The 20313-nt window shown below is 39.0% G+C and overlaps 1 protein-coding gene across 1 annotated transcript; it reads right to left on the reverse strand.

Annotated features, from left to right (window-relative positions):
* Positions 1-9066: 9066 nt before the first annotated feature.
* On the reverse strand, positions 9067-18318 carry LOC104435986 (diacylglycerol kinase 4). Its single transcript, XM_010048715.3, has 12 exons — positions 17583-18318; positions 16281-16403; positions 16034-16168; positions 15870-15955; positions 14871-14958; positions 13073-13148; positions 12401-12483; positions 12117-12187; positions 10712-10789; positions 10325-10412; positions 9867-9983; positions 9067-9462 (listed from the first exon to the last, which is right to left on the reverse strand). The coding sequence occupies exons 1-12, from the start codon at positions 17910-17912 to the stop codon at positions 9304-9306; spliced, it is 1434 nt and encodes a 477-aa protein (XP_010047017.2). The 5' UTR covers positions 17913-18318; the 3' UTR covers positions 9067-9303.
* Between the last annotated feature and the right edge of the window lie 1995 nt (positions 18319-20313).

A 20313-nucleotide genomic window follows, 5' to 3' on the forward strand; every position in this document is an offset into this window, starting at 1 on the left:
TATTAAGTATAATCAATTTAGTCTTAGACCTTTAATTATTTGCCAACAGTGGCTGAAATTGCTAATATGGTGATCCAATCAGCGCCGGCTGACATTAACATAAATGATTTTTGCTTCTTCTTTTTTTCTTTTTCTTTTTAAAAAATAAAATCTAGGAAGCACCACAACTCTTACCCCTGGCTAGAGAGGGTTTCTCGAGCCTTGCTTAGGGGCTGGTGACCTAGTGGCTGGTGGCGTCACTAAGCCTTCACCTTCGGCACATATCTATAAAAGCATAAAAAAAAAACTCTTAATCTCTAATTAATCAACAAGGCTCTTGCTCGCTTAAAAAAAAGGATAAAAAGCTGATCATCAATAACTATGAAAAATGTAAAAACATACATAAATGATGGTATGGTAAAAGATAATACTAAAAAAAAAAAAAAAAAAAAACGTTAGTGTGTGTGTATATATATTTATATCGTGTGCATATCTCGGCATGGGGTAGAATGACAATTAGAATGAAGTGGGACATCAAAAGTCTCTTCGGTTCCGCCAATTGCTTTTTCTTGAGGCGATCTAAGGGGACCCTGCGATCTAATATCACGCGTTTCGTGTTGTTCCCGTTAAATCCCATCTGGGTAGGTCCCATGAATGGATGAGAATTCAGATAAACATCAATTTAATCATTAACCGTCCAAAAGTCTACCAGATGTCTTCTCGACAATTAATGACTAGCTAATTAATTTTGATTACATTACATTTTAAATTCACAACATTATCCTCGAGGAGCCCTTTCTCTCGTTTGAGTATGCCGACAATCTATTTTTTCACAAGAAAAGCGGACGATTATGAAAATTGCGGAGGAAAACGGCAATGATGGCTAAGATTTCCATGAGAAGATGCCCTTTGTTTGGTAAATAAAATCGAAAATTTGAGTGGCCGAAGCTGGATTTGATTTTTGTTGTTAAATTGTTGCTAAATCTTACTTAAACAACTGAAATTTGTCGTTTATCTTTTTATGTTATAAATGGAAGATCGTGTTAAAAAAATGGGTATAGTAGTCCCACCCCTAATTTGATAGATCATTATGTGTGAAGTTGCGACACTAGAAGGTAAACCACCAAGAGAGAGTGGATGATAATCGTAGTAATCATTATTTATCCATGGATTTTGTGATGTCCCTGCTCTAAATGAAAGGCATATCTCTATCTAATCACTTGGGTTAGAGCAAAATGGATTTTGAAAGTTATGATAGGGGCTGTACTAGATTTGTACAATGGACGATGATCACAATCAATTTGTGGAACTTGGCATTATCTAGTGATATAGAAAACCTTCGAAAAATACTTATTTTGATGTGATTATTTGCCAAAATCAAACTAAATATGACAAAAGAAGAAATGAAATTGCTTCACTTGATAGACGAGTTTCCCTCTTAAAAGATAAAAGCCATCTTCGGTCAACTCAATTGGCCTTCTCTGTTATCTCGTTACTTGTTAACTTTGTTTATACATATTTATCCGATGAACATATTCTATAGACTCGTTTTATCAAATCGAACAAATCGTACACAACACACTAAGGCTCATATCAATCTATTCACCACATTACTTGTAAATCCAATTTAGGAAATATTCATCCCTAAATGAGAGTTTTAAAATATAGTTAAAAGGGAAGTTTCGAAGAAAACTCAAGTTAGGTTTCATTCACTTTACCAAATGCAACTTTACCAAATGTAACTTTTGCAATAAGTCAAAAGAGGACCCACGTCAGGGGACGAAATTGCTTCTCATACTTTGGTATTTAAATATATTGGGTTGTGTAGGGACCAAAATTCATGTGAATTTCTTAGGAATCCCGCATTCTGCATTGGAGGCATCAAGAGCCTTAGGCCCTTTGAGACGTACACCAAAGGGGAAAGAAGATTGTGTAGGTATCTCACCTATCCAATTTCGAAGAGACCCTTTTCTGAATCCCTTCTTTTTGTATTGGTTAAATCCGAATTTTTTTTTTTCCTAAATTCCCTTTATGATAGTCCCCATTATTATATAAGAAGAAAAGAAAAGGAGGATGGTGACGGGGGGGCGCGAGAAATGACGGGGTCGCAAGGAGTAAGACCCACCACCACTAGTGTTTGCTTCCGTTTTGCCATCTTCTACCTCTTTCCCATTTGCGAAACCCTAACTTACGTTTGCAATGGAGATAAATGCATTTGCCTTGTGCTACGCCAAAGGTGAATGTGGGTACAAGCCAAAGAGCCAAAAAGCAAGAACCTAAAACCCTTATCCTTACCCTAGCCTTTTTCTTTGCGTGAACCAACAAAGCATGGAAGTGAGCTTGATTGTTCCCATTGGAAAGAATTCAGTTACAAAAGTATCGATCACTCAATGTGAACGTGAAAGATTTTTTTTTTTTTTTTTTTTATGCTTGCAACGGACCTATTGATAATCCCACCTAATAAACCAGAATTTTCCAATTATAGTCTCTTACATCTCTCCATTTGTGAGCATTCCCTAAAATGGTAATCTTATAACAAATTATGTGTGTGTTTGGTATGGCTTTTATACAATTGCTATAGTTGCGAAATCGTGTGCTTTGACTTTTCTAGGCATTTGATAAAAATCTCACAATTATAACACCATCAAAATGTTATAACTCTTTATTATCATTTTGATAACCACCTCGATTTTATGGCAACTTTTGCCAAACATATAATCATTTGTAGTCACATCATAGCACTTTTAAACGATGTTGCCAATTGCATATGCTTCAACACGACGCGGCACGACACAGTTACGGCACAATTTCATATAAATCTTATGATGGCTGTAATAAAATTTCATATGGATAAACATTGCCCAATATATGTCCCAAAAAATTCAAATAGAGACAGCTATAGGACCACCTGAGTAGATAAACCGGGGTTAGAACCCTCGAAAAGCTCTAAGAATTCAGGGGCTATGGTATGTTCCACTTCAAGCAGGTTCCCAATTATGAAATATTAATTGGACCCACCTATTCTTTTTTCATATGCTAATAGAATCATCGTCACCTTCCACCACTCGACGTACACGCAAAGGACAATTGGATATTCCTTCCCACATAAGATAGGTCCAACGCGAAACCAAAATTTAATTATTATGGTGCTGTCTATTTTGCCCACTAGACATTATCGATTTTCCATGGAGCGTAAAGGGTTCAATGATGAACAAGAAGAATAGTAAAGCAACCAAAAAACAAAACAAATCCGAACCAAATCCCACTCCTCCATTATTCAATGATTTTGAATTAGTTGAACGTCTCTCTCTCTCTCTCTCTCTCTCCATCAGAATTGGTTAGCTCTCTATCAATTCATGTATTTTAAAATGTTTTTATCTTGCAAATGGGTTCTTGTTCTTACATGAAGGGCATGCTTTAATTACTGTTTTAGTTGACGATGGTGTTTTATGTCTTGGTCGTTCCGAATATTATTATCGCAGCTGGTCCATTGTGCACTCTACAAAAAAGCATGACAGCGAACTCATGTTGACCAATGGTCGCCTAAAGTTACTTTCGTTTTCTCCCTTTTAATCTCCCTCTCTTTCTCACGAACTTTGCTTGAGGAGGATCGAAATGCATGCATGGACACGATGCGTCGCTCTTCCGTAGGTGGGTAAGATTGATACTAGACATCGACACGTATGGTTTTCTCTTTCTTTTCCATCATTGGATGGGAGTGAAAAGCATGGAAGCGTTCTTAACAATGACACAGAATCGTATAATCATTGCATTTGATTTCCCTAACGACACCAGTGATATTAGAACCGAGGAAAGACACTGAAGTTTCTATTACAGCACATCAGCTTGTGTAATTTGAAATAGATAAGCTTAGACAATTATGGCGACGCTTCCTTTTGCATGGAGAACTTTTGGTGCACCTTCTTTCTTCTTATGTTAGGCGGATTCTGTAACTAGAATTGCGTACAAGGCTCGTGAAGTCATTTAATTAGTGGGTACTTAGTTATTGATCGCATTGATGCTATAAAGAAACTAAACAGCATCTTGGCATAGTTCTTATCTAGATTAAAGTGAAGTTTTTCCTAATCTTTGATAAAGATGTGCATTTGGTGGAATCTGTAGGATTATTTTAGTGAAGTGGGATTGCCACAACCTTGGTCGTTGCTAGGTTAGGCTAAGGATGAGAATTAATTAAAGTGGGCTACCACAAAAGTAATATCATTCTGATAGCTCTTCGACTGGCCATGCAACAAGGTGCAGCTTTTAGTACAAGTTCCCTACTTAACAAATAACTCATCTTCGCAGACCAGAGTCTGCTTAATACAAAACTATTCTAGACAACAATATTAATTAACGATAGTTCCGTCGATTGTTTCGGATGTCAGTGACATGCGTGCAAATAACCAGCCCAGACTCAACCAAAGGAATCCTCCTCATCACTAATCTAATCTTGTCCGGGCGGAAATGATTGCCGGTAACCAAAAGATGTGTACTTAATTAAATGTCAAAGCAAAGGCATGATGGATAAAGGCACTTGAGTAGGGTTTGGGCCATTTTTTAAGATGCTTTTCATTTTTTGCCTATATTATAATAATGCTTAACTTAGTGAATGATTCATCCGAAAGCAAAGAGAGAGAGAGAGAGAGAGAGAGAGAGAAAGAGAAGAGATGGTGATGGAATCAATGGTCACAGCAACAAAGATGTAAAGATAAAGAAAGACTGTCTTATAAAAAAAGATAATGACAAGGAAAGCGGAGGGAAGAAACAACCAAAAAAAAAATTAGAAAAAAAAAATTAGAGAAAAAGCAAATGTTCCCTTCTCGGATGGAACTGAGAAAAGGGTATGTCCATTACATGATTCCTCCGCTCCCACCTCAGTATTTTACGAAACAATCCAATGAATTTTGCAGCTTTTCACGTGCCAATACTAAGAATAAAAATTAGAGATTAATGAGTGGCGATAATAGAATTTGATGAGATTATTGTGTTGTATAAACTCGAGATTCGGCATCCAATGCTCGGAGATTATTCTGCACGAGCATGGTTCTCCAGTCCATGATTGATCTACCCATCTGCCTATGCACTAGATTCCTACAAGTGATCATGACCTAATGCTGTGACACCACTCGCAATATTATAAATAGAATCATCATGCAAACGACAGAAAGTTTGTTGCAATCGATCAGAACAACTTTATCGGGATGACCATTTATATTGTCGTTCTTCCTTGCGTGAATTCAGATGATACCTGGCAGTTCTACTTAATGGCAGTGAACCGGCGTGCGTGCATGTAGCATCCCACATACCATCATAAAAGCCAACAGAATATTGCGTTTATGACATGTGATATGGTCACCTCATGCGGACTTGATGATAAAACTACCTGGATTTCTAAGGATTAGTAATTGAAGGAATAAATTTCTCATACTATAAAAACTTACAATAAGTTCATGTAAGTCAGTTTCTTCTGTATAAAGATGTTGAATATGGAAAATCTGTATAGACATTTAAGAGGTTAATATTGAGAAATTTACGAATTAAAACAGTAATTGCACTCAAAACAAGTGGCGTCCTTGTTTAGGATATAATGCATGATTCGCGCCATTCTTCAATAACTCAAGCTCTCGAAAGAAATGGTTGCCTACTCATCATCAACAAGGTTACATAGTTCAGAGTGTGATTTCTCACATTTTCGGTTAATGTGTCTCCCTTCTTCATACATCTTGGGTTCTTTTATCTACACGTTTAGGATTAATTTGCATGTCCTAGATTCGGACTGTTCTCCAATGACTTAAACTCTTAGAATAATGGTTGTGAACATGACTGTCTGCCGTTGTAACCATTTTAGCAAGCAAATGGACCTAGTGACCCCAAGCTTTTCGTGAGCAACTTGGCCAAGTTTATGCTCGCTTTTGGCGACCTGCTGTGCATGTTGTATTACCAGATAGACTTCAAGCTTTAAGAAGCCTCAGTATCTGACCTGACCCCATACGATCATTTCAAACAAAATTGGTGTACTCGGATGAGTACAAACCACCATGTGCTTTGCCCTGAAAAGTAACCTCCTCTTTTGTAAGAGAGCTATCGTCAGATGGATGGCCCAATTCCTTCACACACTGACTTCCAGAAGATCAGAGGGCCATCGTCTGCACCAATCTACCATGCAAAAGCGATATCTTTTGTTTTCGTCTCTAATCCCTTTAGTTTTTCCTTCTTTCTCGACTTTCAAATTATTGTGCTTGAATTTCGACAGAAGAAAGTTGAAAAAAGGGCAACCTGACCATTGGTAGCAAAGGAAAGCCACTTGTACTAATTAGATTCCTTTGTGTTATGCACGCTACGCTCCTAGGTGTTGATGGTGGAAAAAGCACTTAATGATCCAATTATGTGTAGCAAAACTGCGTTCAGTGTACCCGACTATAGCAATTTTTCATGTGGCTCTATGGGAGGACAGCACTAAAGCTAGATGTCGTAACAAGATTGTCCAACAAGAATAAATTATTTTGGGGAAAGATGGCTGCGAAAGAGCCGTGATAACAGGTGGGAGCCGTGATCCTATGATCACTTGGTGCCTATTACAATATTTTTGCAAGGGTACATGGCTATGATCTATAAAGTTATATTTAATTATTAATCCTAGCCTCCTAGGCTAGCGAGACACATAATTTTCTTATCCTGGCACTAACCTAAGTACCTGCATCCGTCACACAATGGTAACATCAGCCCAATAAGCAAGCAACACGAGATATTTTAGTTCTATCTGATGTACAAGCTTGAACAAGTTGGTTGGCTCATTTAAACAAAGCCAAGACAGGGCGTATCTTTATCTCCAAATTGGAAGTGGCTCCCACAGTCTTTCGAAAAAGTTTTCATCGTCGAGAATCATTTTGCGCATCACATGTCGATGTAATGAGGGATTGATGTTGACATGAAACAATGTTCTTGCTTCACATGTTAAGAGCATATCTCTATCTTCTCTAGATTGTGAATGGAGGTCCAAAGCCTATGACAAATCGTTTCGGTGGGATTTTCATATTGGGGTTGACGTTTGCCGAAGGAATTGTTATTTCTTGACTTATAATTGGCTAGGACAACCTAAAATGCGGCGAATGGGCCTGTGCTTTCTCCATGTATAGAGAAAGGATGGATTATATAGTTCATAAGCATAATTAAAGGTTAGATACCAATTCCTAGAGACTTTGGGGGGAAAAAAGAGCCATCTATATGTCTCAAAGCCAACTATCAGTAATTTGGATGAAATTCGGCAAGCGAATTGCATGTGTGTGTGTCTATATATATAGATCGAGAAATCAACCTTAGATTCTAATCATGGTTGTTTATATTTTGACTTTGCGACCAGTTGATGCTTTGGCCAACTTTCACGCACCAAAGGAAATCAATACATAACCGGATCTTGACCATTCACATCAGTATATTGAAACTTGAAAGATTTCTCTATTTCTTCAAGGCATGACATCGTGATCAATTTGTACCAGCAAAGAGTGCCAATCACTTTACAAACGTGGCTAACCCCTCAACATAATTTATATAGCAACAGCTATTGATCCCCGAGCTTGAAGCTATGCCCAATAATTGTCAGTCATTAAGCACCGCCAGAAGATTGTGGCGGAGTCTTAACAGTTTAATAGGGTGGGTGGAAGCAAACTTGAATCTTCATTACATACTGCTCACTCGACACGTGGACACCCCCGTTCTCAAAAATGAAAATCAAGTGATTAATTGGGGCCACACGATAAGGCCAAGAAATTTACAGACTGAACCTGCTATCTTGATACCACGACATCAAACAGACCGCCCTCGAATATCTGGACGTAGAATGGATATGGTAGGCCATGCTGATTCACAATCCATTGTAGAAGCAAAGCTCCAAAGACAGTGGGGGAATTGATAACGGGAACAGGGGCCATTGTGAGTACCAAACCAGGCATTGTTACCATTATTAATGGGTGCAAAGTAAAGACACCCAAATGTGGAAGATGAGTCAGGAGTCAGTAAATGGGGTAGTGGATAGAAATGGACGAGGAGGGAAAAAAAGACGGTCATCAGGCCACTTTCCTTCCCCCAGTGACTTGAAAATTGATTGCCTAGACCCCTATTTTTTATTTCATTTTTTTTTTTTTTTGATTACTTGAAGACACAGGTTGCGCCATGGCCTGACCCTATCTATCATGGTCCCCCCCAACCACCTCACCTGGCTTACTTTTAAAAAAAAAAAACTTTTTTTCTGTATCCATCTCTATGCGATTTGCCTCTGTCATTTTCTTCTTCCTACCCCCTGGCTTAATGCCTGTATCTATCACAGAAAAGCTCCTCCCACTACACATCTTTGCCTGCAGTAAGACCCTCTGTCAATTTCTCTCTTTTTTATTTTTAGTTTTGGCTATGCTGATTGTTCAGGTCTCTAAAATGACTACTCTTCCATGGGCCAATGGTGTTTTGGATAGCTGAGAAGTGGAGACATGAGAAGTGTTAGGATTACCTGGCTCCTGGCTCAATTTACCATGAGGCAGCTTCCTCAGTCTATTTTCTAAAAGTTTCACCATACAAGTTCTTTAGCTTCCTCATATCTTTCCACACTGATTTGGGGCTAATCCACCAAATATCTCTGTCCCTCGGAAGATTATCAGCAAGGCTTTTTACTCAGAAAGTGAATAACGTGCTTAGGAAGAAGGCGTCTGTTTTAACTGTACACAGAATTCTATTGACCAGAATAGGGGCACTGATTTTTTAGTCTCTGCCAATCTTGTAGGGTGATTATTACTTAGTAAGCACAGCAGACCAGTTCATCAGCTACATGTCAGTAAGGGCCAGCTTACACATGGTCGAGATGGAACAGCTATTCATTGAGGCCACCAAAGGAAGCTGCAAGGGTCATTCAGAATTGGAGATGTAATAACCCCAAAAAAGTGTAAAAGCCATGCTCAATTCGGTTGCGACCGAGGCACGTTGAGTGCCAGAAATTTTCCATCTTTATGATCTGCTTCTAGGATGTATGAAATACTGAATGTGGTCTGAAAGGCATTCTTCCAAACATTGTCATGGCAAGATTTCCAAGAACTACTAAGGTATCGAAGTAGAATCAAGAGCTTTCACAACCAGTGAATCAGTTTTTGCGACAAAAGAGCTCCTCAAATTAAAACCAACTCAACATTACATTAATACAACCAATCGACAATATACAGTTACAGCAATCACATTAAGATTCTAAACCTGAGCTATGACTATGGTACATGACCCAGTATAAATAAATAAAATATAGACACCAATTCCATGGACCCATTACTGCAATATCCTACCGCTGTTTCACTCTCCCCGGATCATTGACGAGCAGAAGGGCACCCTCTTGATTTCCACAAAAGTTGAATAATCCTTGCTCAGCGGCTGTTTCCAGGGCTCTCCATCCATCTGCATGTATGCGTTGTTCCACTCCCCGCCCCTGATTTCCAGCCGAACAGCAGCAGCCTGACAGGCAAAAACAAAACCACCAACAACTCAGCTTGCACGTTAGGGAAAACCAGGTAACTAGAGACCCCACCCCAGCTCAATTTCTCACAGTTCAGGTGGCTTAGTTTTTGGGTAGCGAAAAACCAAAACTTCAGTAGTAGGTGCAGGCTTCTGAGGACAACCCATTACCGGCTAGAGAAATACAGCCAGGACACGAAAACAGATCCAACAGAAAACTAAAACAAAAGGTGTAGCCCTTGGCAACATGTGAGCATCTGATGTGGGTCCACAGCCAGCGCCATGCTGATTGCCACTAAGAAAACTGCGAGATCCCACATTTATTTTATTTTCCTTTGGTTTCTTTTGGCATTTCAATCCTAGAATCTCATACTAAAGCATAAAACATCTCAAAGATAGTTTACCTGGGCAATGTGCTTCGCAGATATCAATTCAACCATGACAAATGAGGCATGCCATCCTTGCTTTAAGCCAAATATTTCAAGCAGACCATCATCCACATGGGCCTCAACAAATCCTCTCTGCATGACATATGATGCCCCACCGTTAGGTCAACTGAAAAAGCACTATTACCACATAAGTGGCAGATAGTTTCTGAAGTGCTCTATATCACATAGTCGAAGAAGAATGCAACCTTAACATAAAATATCATATTGCTTCATTCATGTGCACAGAATGTCCCAAGTTGCTCGTTCTAAGACAGTGTTCAGTAACAACAGAACTGGTTCTTAGGACATTAACGATTTTCATGCTTTTGAGAAAATTTCCATTTTACGGAAGAAGCAAAATCGTGTTAGAAGCATGCAACAAGCAAAAAATCTCATTAAAATTATTTTCATGCAAGGAGATTTATAAGAAGAACCTTTTCTAGATAATCTGGCTTCAAATTACCCCATGGATTCCTTCCACTAGCATAGTTATGAAGATTCAGAGCTACTATGGCCCTGACACTGGAAACCAGGGAAAAAAGTGAACAGATAACACTTGAAAAATGAGATAATCAGGAGCAGAAAACAAGTACTGCTGATTGATAAACATACTTATACCAAAAGAATAGGCTTTTAACAGGATTAGAAAGATTTAAGTGATAAAGATTTAAGTGATAACAAACTTTGTAACGTTTTACACCATGAGCATCTATACATATAGAGGAGCCATTAAAAAAGAATCCCAAAGAAAGAGTAAAACAGAATTACATACATATGTATGTGTCTGTGTGCGTGTAACCATGTACATTTAGAACTCTAACCTGGAAGGCACAGGAACCTTCTCCCATTCTGTGCAGTTGACCTTCTTAACGTGTATCCTGAGAATGTTCTTTAGTCCCCTAAAAATCAACACATTTGCATGCGTAGTAAGATGAGATGAATGAACAAAAAGACACAAATAGACAGTTTTTCAATCTGCAAATATCATCTTATCAACAGTGAGATCACAAAAGAGGAGGAAAAAAAAAAAAAGAGCCGCATTGTCCTAATAAAGGTTAGGGGGCAACTACTACACACTTGCTGGAGTATTTAAGGTACCATAATAAAGAATTGCTATGGAAAGATGGGAACAATAACAAGGTGTAAGATGGGCATTCCTCCTACCTGAACACGTGCAGAATTGGCCCTAAGGGAAACAAAAATGAAGAGAAGTCTCCATGTATGTAGCATACCTCAAAAAAGAGGAGGGGGAGAAGCATTTCAATTATCAAAAAATTTAGAGAGGACAAATAGTAGTCCAATGCAGACAGTAATTTGAAGCCACAATCTCCCCCTGTAACCTAACCAAAAATTTTCTCCATGCAACCTAATGTTGTCCCTTTTTAAAGTTATTTAACCTCTGCTAGCATTGTCGGATGAAGAATTTCATGGTTTAAACATGTTGGGCTCAGTTCCAAAAATAAATTAATAGGAAAGCCAGCTATGGATGGCGGAGTTGTATATAGATAAATAATTAGTCAAAAAAATTACATTGGTTCTCCTATTTATGATAGTCAAACCTCTAACTTCAAATTCCATCTTTTTCATGTATACTTCTTTCCATTGGCAAAGCTGTTCCTTTGATTGGTTGATTTCTATATTCTATGAACAAGGCTTAAAACTGGAAAAATTTCATCAAATATATTGCAAGATATTTCTCAGACTTAGTGCTAAAATATAGAAATCAACCAATCAAAGGAACAGCTTTGCCAATGTTTACGTGCTTCTCAGTCATACTAATTTTTATCAAACCACACTATTTTGCTAACAGAAATTGGTCCTTCAAAATATTTATATTGCTCAGTAAATAAACCTGATGACATTGCCAAGAAAATGGGGATTCTGTGAGCCAACCCATCCAAAGGACAGAGTAACAATGGTGAGGGAAGCATGGAAAAAGTATAAAGACCCCATACCAAAGATCTAAGGGTTTTAACTTCACTTGCAGTGCTGGACTAGTTAAGGGCATAAATTAAGTAGGGCAAGCGATGTTTTCAGAGCAATAACCATAACTTCCACATCATTATTTCTGTTTGTTCTCATCCCAAGTTACAAGGTGACAACAAATGAAGAATTTGGAGTAAAATTTCAGCAGCTAAACATAATACCATCTTTAACCGTATATTTAAGTGATGAAAACTGGAATAAGGTAGCAAAAAATGTCAAAAAGTTCATCAAGTATCTGACCTAAGACTTGGATCACTTGTGCAAGGCGTAAAAAACCACCCTTGGCTGCATGTATAACCAGAGTAGATCAGCTGTAGCAACAAGCAAATCAGTTCAAAGCTTCAATTAGTGTATCTCGGCAAAGTAAAAAGGGCAAAAAAGAAGGTGGCAATTCAAATGAAGGCAAGGGAGATAGCAACTCAAAACACTTCAAAATCCACTTAGCTCCCAAATTAATGAAAATGCCACCTCAATTCTAATCATGCACGAGACCATACATGAAGCCAAGAGAAATTAATAAGAACCTTATTTGCAATTGGGCCACTAGCAAGATAAGGTTTTTCATCGCGTAAATGGTGAAAGCCGTAAGCGACCTGTGCATCCATTCCTGCAAAACCAGAGGAAGGATGAGAGTAAATAACAGTTGATAACTATAGTAACTGGCAGCCTAAAATGCTGCATTCATGTTCAACTTCAACCATGAACTTATATGCTATATAGGTAAGCTGCCATGAAGTAAAAGGAGAAATTAGAAAGATCGATGGTTAGAGGAAGGAGACTCTGGCTTTCACGATAAAAGGCTAATTGGAAATGTGATGCTAGGGTTACTAAGAGGTTTCCAAATGTCCTATGATAAATCAGGTTACAGTAATGAGGCAATATTGAGTATGTTAATTAAAACAAGGATGCAAAACAGAGAGAGTGGGCTTCACTTAATTCACTAACCACAGTTTGTCAGATAATTCAGCAAACAATAGGTAGTGACATGTCTCCGCACTAATAGCATTTCTGCTACCTCAAACAAAGGAGCACGATTAACATGTCCACATATAAATGCAAAGCAAGATAGGTCTAAGGAAATTGGGTTGTGAAATGCTAAATGCGCGGTGCTGCATAGTGAATCGTATGTCATATCAAATGCATATGCATTGCCAATCTTAATTATATGCATCAGATTTGAACAGCAATTGCTTTACCTATACTGAAGTAATTGTAAAACACTCCTTCAAAGCAGCTGGATTTCTCAGGCAATTGCCCTTCATATTCCAAACCCTGGAGCATCAGAAAATCAAGGCCATAAGAAACATAGATGTTGCTGAAAGGTCAATAGCCAGAACAAACATATCCCTGGCTAAAAACAGAAAGTGCATGCTTTTGTTGGAGCCAAGCTTCTTTTGCTGTATAGCCGTGTTTGGTTGAAAGTCAATATACTTCTTACCTTACCAAAAAAAAAAAACAGAAAGTGCATGCAAAACGCATAAAACATCCACATAAGCATAGACTACACATTCCCATCCAAACAACCAAAAATCAATTTCTTCTCAGTTCATCTTACAGTGACTGAACATGGAAATATAATCTAAAAGGAAAAATCTTCAAGGTTGGGAAAGACGAGATGCAGCATAGATTCCATGTGAATATAACATTTACAAGTAGTCCAGTATAGAAATCATGAGAATCCCTAGTATTACAACTATGGGAACCTAATCAGCATCAAAGCCTGTGAAGAGCGATAATATGAAATAGAGTACCAACCTCAGCGAACAGCAAAAGTCATCTATAATGGCACTAACGTAGTTACATACATCTATGACCAACAAAACAACAAAAATATTGTTGATTACGACTTTTTGCTCAATCTCCATATATGCTTTAGGTCAATGAGCTGCAAAGCCATTACCAAGAGACACCACAGAAAATAGAGAGAAAATTCACTCCTCATCTATGCACCAATAAACTCAAATAACACCAGCATCCACCAGCCGAGCCTCTTCTCCCAACCGACAGAGACTCCACAAAATCTCTTACTGCATTACTACTCCTTTAAATATCAAGCCTTCAAATTTCAGATACTAAGGTCCTTCCTTAAGTGGTCACCCATATCTTCCATGGTCTTCCACTACAACCTATTGATACCTCCATGGAATAGTTCACACTAAAGCACTGAAAGGTTGCTAATCACCAACAAAAGAAAAACAAGGCTTAACTCATCTTATCCTCCATTAAGGCTCTACAAAGTTTCTTTAATATATGCTTTTTCCTACATCTTATCTTTTATGAGACCCAGAAACTCATGAAGACATTCTCATTTTCACTTTCACTCATTTAACGAACATGTTAGTATATAACAGTCCAACACTCATTTCATACAGTATTTCAACCTTATGTCAGTTTTACAGATGAAAGCTTGTGCATAGTGTTGACCAATTGCTAAGGAACTTGACCAAATGTGCACTACCTACATGCTGCACTTTTAAGTAAGATTACACATGTTATATGACTTTGGTCATACAAAACATTATAACTATAAAGAGTAAGAAAATATCATTTTTACCACATTATCAAGATCTGAACATAAATCACATTCTACTCTTTAATGGGTCATACATTACCCTTTATATTCCTAAAGCTATCGAGGTTGACCACGAATCCAGTGTTTAAACATTCAAAATAGGAAACCGCTATATTGTTCTATTGCTCTTGCACAATATGGTAGAAGGAAGGGACACCTCACCAAGAGATTCTGAAAAACCTCTCCAATTTATTCTAAGTGAAAGCAGAATAATGCTACTTGCGTATCATGCAAGAACTCATAAAGACGAATGAGTTCCTCCACTGTACTGTTAAATCACTTCCAAGGAAACATAATGTAGCAGATCAATGAACCTCAAAAAAGAAAAAGCCCATCACATAGTTTTGTTGCTGAGTATGCCCTATCATCCATCAAAATTTCACATTTAATTGAGTATATGATTATAATATGAGCTAACAAACCTCATCAAGAGCACAATCTTCAGTGGCCTTTAGAGAATAAGGTAATTTAATTCCTTCTTCCATTGGTGTGGACATCACAACATGCCAACTGCATTATAAAATGAGCATTTCAGCAATAAATGATTGTTCAATGAGAGAATAATGATCAAATACTCATGAACACACATTAAGTATTACCGATGACAGACTAAAGAATATAGCACACAAAAGAGGTTGTGAAAATGCTTCAGCCCATTCTCGTGGGAAAAGCGATATAACCAGCACATTTTTTTATCATTAGCAAATAAGAGACAAACAGTGATGCTGAGGCACTTGTTTGGGATGCCTTGTTTGAGATGCCTTACATGAAACTCTGGCCCGAAGATTACAGGCCCCAATGACAGGAAGCCAACCCTATATGCTAGGCTTTGCATCTTTTCTCTCAACCTCTACTGCGATTACCCCTCAACAAATGTTGCATCGACTTGTTGGTTTTGTACATTGACACTAATTATTACTAATGAACCTTAATAGAATTACTTTCCTGCTCTCAGTTTCACAATATGTCCATCCTCAGACACTTCCTGTCGTAATCCCAATATATTTTTTCTGCTCCCACAAAGTTGTCCAAATCCATTAAAACCTCAGCTGAAATGGAATCATATTAGTCTTCCTACTCAACGCACACTAGTAGGACTGGGAAATTTTAGAGCAGAAGTTCATATGTACATGCACTTGGTTTCTATCAACAATGGTGCGTGGCATGGTGCAACAATTGACATTTTCTTTGGATAAGCAAGAAGGTGTATTAAAAAGCACCAATGCCATGCCTACCATTTGCAATCAGTCATCGAAGTGCAATAAATGACATTAAAAGCTCTCAACCGGTCATTGTCTTCTACTGTGAAACTCTAAGGACAGCCTAAACCTAGTCATTGCTAATGAGCATCACCAATCTGCTAAACATGAAGTTTTTGTTGACAAAAGCCATTAGTCGACAATTAAAGAAAGATATCATACCTATCCAGACGACACACTTGACTGGTACTTGCTCTGTCAAGAGTCCTTTTGACAGCAGATTTCCAGGCAAAGGGGAACGAACCACCCTAAACTCAAAATTACACCACAATGAATCGAGAGATACAATTGGAGATTTTAAAACACGACAAAGAGAAGCAGCATACCCAACCAAAACTCCTAGATAGGTCATTCCCTGTACCCAGAGGAATGATTCCCACTGGAGGGACTGGTTTATGCTGTCTGTTAAGATCTCCAAGACCTCCTAATACCCAACCGACGGTACCATCTCCACCTGCAACCTGCCAAACAATCAGAAAGGTGGCCATAAAGCATCAATGTAAAAGTTCTAATCCACATCTATACACATCCGCACAACTCTATCAATTGACTTGATTGGCTGGTCGAACGTACCACAACTCTTAATTTCTCCCGGATCTCCTTGGCACATTGATCACCAAGACTAGCCAACTTGTCCAGGCAACCCAACCCATATGAAACAAACTCATGAGGCTTAACATCTTGTAGATCAAACACCTGCAACACAGATAACCTTAGATTAAAAAGAGTATCTTCTTAACATGAAGAGTGCAATGTAAAGTTCGTACAATATTAATACATTAGGATATATAGCAGCATGACAAACAGTGGCAAAATGCCCGGACAACCTTTGATGCTTATTCTATTTGCCTCAATTATACTTTTTCAGTAGTCATATAATTTTCAATCTAGGAAAAGAAAACCTTGTCGTCAAATGTAGCTCTAAAGCTTTCAGGAAACTCAATATGACCTTTTTCAAAATACTATATAATTTGAAGAGGGTGCATGTGGTACTGAAAGATATAAATATCCAAAATATTGCATGCCATACTTTTAGAGAAAAACTTGTCTTTTTGAACACATCCATCAAATAATCTTTATGAGTCACTGCAATAATTCAAGTTGTCCGCTGCTATAGTTGTCATAAAATGGCTCAAATCTCTCTCTCTCTCTCTCTCTCTCTCTCTCTCTCTCTCTCTCTCAAATTTTTTTGTTTATACCACAACTCAAAGAGAAATACTGTACTACAAAAAAACAAACACAAACCAACAAGTTTCCGCCCCCTTGAAAATTCTGTACTTAAAAAACAAACACAAACCAACAGATGTCCACCCCTCGAAAATTTGAGAGATTCAACAACTTCATGGCTTATATTAAGCTCCAATTTTTACAAATGAATAACAGACATTCACTATCCACAGTCACTCTGATGAAGCGATCATAAACTGCATATAAAAGATGCATCCTTTCCCAATTGAATAAAGGAGAAGAGAAAATCAGAAGGGCTTTCCAATATCACAGACAGTGGAGCTTCGAATTTTATGCAGCGATAAGGAAGCATAGAAATGATGCGCATTCAAGCTAGCAAAAGCATTTCCAGCATCACAGCGGCTAACATCGCTTCCCAAATTATGGCCTTTCTCATCTTAAGACAGCCCAACACTGCCCAAAAATGCTTCAAGCGTCCCATATAAAAGATGCCCAACACACCCAATCGAGCAGTCCAGAGCACAGCAGCGAACCCAGACTAGGCTTCCAAATGATCAAACGAATTTCAAGAAAGCAGACCCATTTCACAGCTATCGCCATATGAAGCCAGAGCTTGAGCTCAGACATACGCAAAGAGACGAATTGTGATCAAACTCAACTGAACATCAACTACCGCATCATCCGTACCTGTTCTTCAGCGATCAGCTGGCGCAGCCGGACCTTGAGCTCGGGCCCGTGCCGCCCTCCGCTGCGGGAGTTGATGAAAACGACCATGGGAGCCTCGGGGGGCTCGGCATTCTCGTCCGCGGCGGGCTGGCTCTCGTCGACGCTGTTCGGGTCCTTGAACCGGATCGAGTTCCGTATGGCGATGCGGATGTACTTGGGCATCACCAGCCTCCGCCGCAGCTCCTCCTTGTCAATCCGCATCCCCCTCAGCCCGCAGCTCCGGAACGAGTCGATCATCGACGACCGCGCCGCCACCCGCACCCCGCTCCCCGGCGACGCTGGGGGATCCATCGCGCCCGAACAGAGACAACCCAGAAACCCCTCTGCCCCTCTCTCTCCCTCTAGAACCAATCAAGCAGCACTGGAAACTAGGAAAGCGAAGCGTCGAGGGGAGGGAGGGGAGAGACGAATTTCAAGAAAATAAAAATCCAAACTTCGAGTATAAAAATCCTAACTTGAAATCATGAACAATGATGGCGTTCGCTAGCGCATTTCGTAGATTAGAAAATGGGTAATCAAATGTACGACGATTGCGTCCCCGCGAGTACGCATAGATTCGTAGTCGTCTAGAGAGAGAAAGCGTAGAACGATGAGAAATAGAGAGAGAAAGGGACAGAGAGAGAGAATGGCGAATGACAATCCGCCACTGCCACCCCCGCGCCACCACCACCACGTCCACCACCAGCAGGCGGAGGATTTTCGCAGTTTCGGTTTTTGTAACCGGTTGCTGTTGGGTCTTGTCAGGAAGCTTCCGGTTTACAGAAATAGCCCATCGCTTTGCGACTTATTTACGTGTTTTGCCATTTTCGAGATGGTCGAAGGTTCGGCTCCGTTTGCCCAACGAACGGAAACGAGGTGGTTACGCGTGATGCTTGAGAATTCGTTTCGTTTTGAGGTTTACTAATCGTCCGAACCCAATTGATAATCGAGGTGAAGGGGCTACCGAGGATCGCAAAATCAAGGCGAGGCGGGCGAAGCATCGAGAGTTGGTGTGGGAGGGCAACGACTCGTAGGCTAGTGATCTGGACGTGGGTAAAGGTGGTCGATTGGTTTTTATTTAGTCCCAGTCCAACAGTCCTTCTTTATCTAAATTTTGTTAAGTTTTCTGGATTGATAGACTAAAGGGTGCGTTTGGTAACGATTTTGTTCCCGAGTAGATTTTAATTAGAAATTATTATTATTTATTCTATTCTCGGAACAAATTTTAAGATTTTTAAGTCGTTTGATCATTATCCAAAATTTTTTATTTTAATAAATCAAGCGTTTGGTATCGTCTTATTGATTTTGTTTCAAATCAATTTCTTTTAATTTTTAAATTTTTTTCCCTTTTTTTTTTTCTTTTTTTTTTTTTTTTCCTTTTTTTCTTTTATTTTTTTCCTTTTTCTCCTATTCTTCTTCTTCTTATGGCCATCGGCCAGACGAGGGCCGGCGACCTCACCAGAGCGTCATCGGCCCTCGTCAGCCGAGCCTCGTCGGGGCTGAACGAGGCCCGCCTAGCCACCGCGGGGTTGGGTTGAGCCTCCACTGAGCTCGCCGAACAAGTGGACGGCAACTAGCGGCGGCAGAAGGCGGCGGACGGTGGTGGACGACGGTCGCGAGTGGCGAAAGGGAAGAAGAAGAAGAAGAGGAGTTGGTTTTAATTCTCAAATTTATTTCCGGGATAAGAATCAATTCTTTTTGTTATTCTTGATTTCACTCCAAATTTGTTCCCAAGAACAAAAATTTTACCAAACGCAATTCTGTTCTCAAACTAATTCCGGGAACAAAAAATCAGAATCTAAAACTGTTTGTCACGTTGCCAAACAGCCCCTAATTAGGGCTTCCGATGTTGAGTAGAAATTATGACTAATTGGGGCTTCTGATGTTGAGTAGAAATTTGGATAAGAGCCTTTTCCCCCACCTAATTTTGGGGTGGTGGGGGCTGTGTGAAGATTCGCACCCTGCAAAAATACTAAATGCGACATGTAAGAATGCAGTACAATCAAAGCGCTTAGTTGAAAAAAAAAAAAACCAAACATGTCAAAAATCAATGTTTTGATTATGATTTATTGTTTGTAGGATATTAGCGGGCCACCCTCATTAAATGCAATGAACAGTGAGATCCTCAAGGTCCATCTCCTTTCCCAACTTGTGCATGATTGAAAATGGGTGGTTGGCAAAGACTACTATAATAATGATAATAATAATATGTTTCCTCTGTACATGTGGAAAGAGAAGGTCATCAATATGGTTAGGTGACACTTGTGCTGTAGTGTTACTGATGCACATGTGCAAATATGGGGAATTTCCGTCTCGAGCGGCTTGTTTCTATACCGACACGATATGATATTCACGCCGAATTTATTGGTCAATTTAATTCTATAAAAAGTTCAGCGCACCACCAGACGCTTCGCCATCCGTGAATTAAATGAACATAAAACAGTATCTTGAGTGCACCAGAACCGAGACAAAATACACTAAACATATATGTGGAGTGGGGGTGTTTTACTACAGCTTCTCATCGATAAGTGAGTAGAGAAATAAATTTTGAGATAAGTGTATAAAAATGTATAAAATTTGTCATGAAAATATAATTGAGTATTAAAACTTTCAAAAAGCGTAATAAAGTCTAAAATCTTATTACAAAAGTATAATTGAGTTGTAAAATTTTTAAAAAGTGCAATTAAATGTTAAAATTTATCAAATTAGTACA

The sequence above is a fragment of the Eucalyptus grandis genome, chromosome 3 (assembly GCF_016545825.1).
Source record: "Eucalyptus grandis isolate ANBG69807.140 chromosome 3, ASM1654582v1, whole genome shotgun sequence".
NCBI classification, from domain to species: domain Eukaryota; kingdom Viridiplantae; phylum Streptophyta; class Magnoliopsida; order Myrtales; family Myrtaceae; genus Eucalyptus; species Eucalyptus grandis.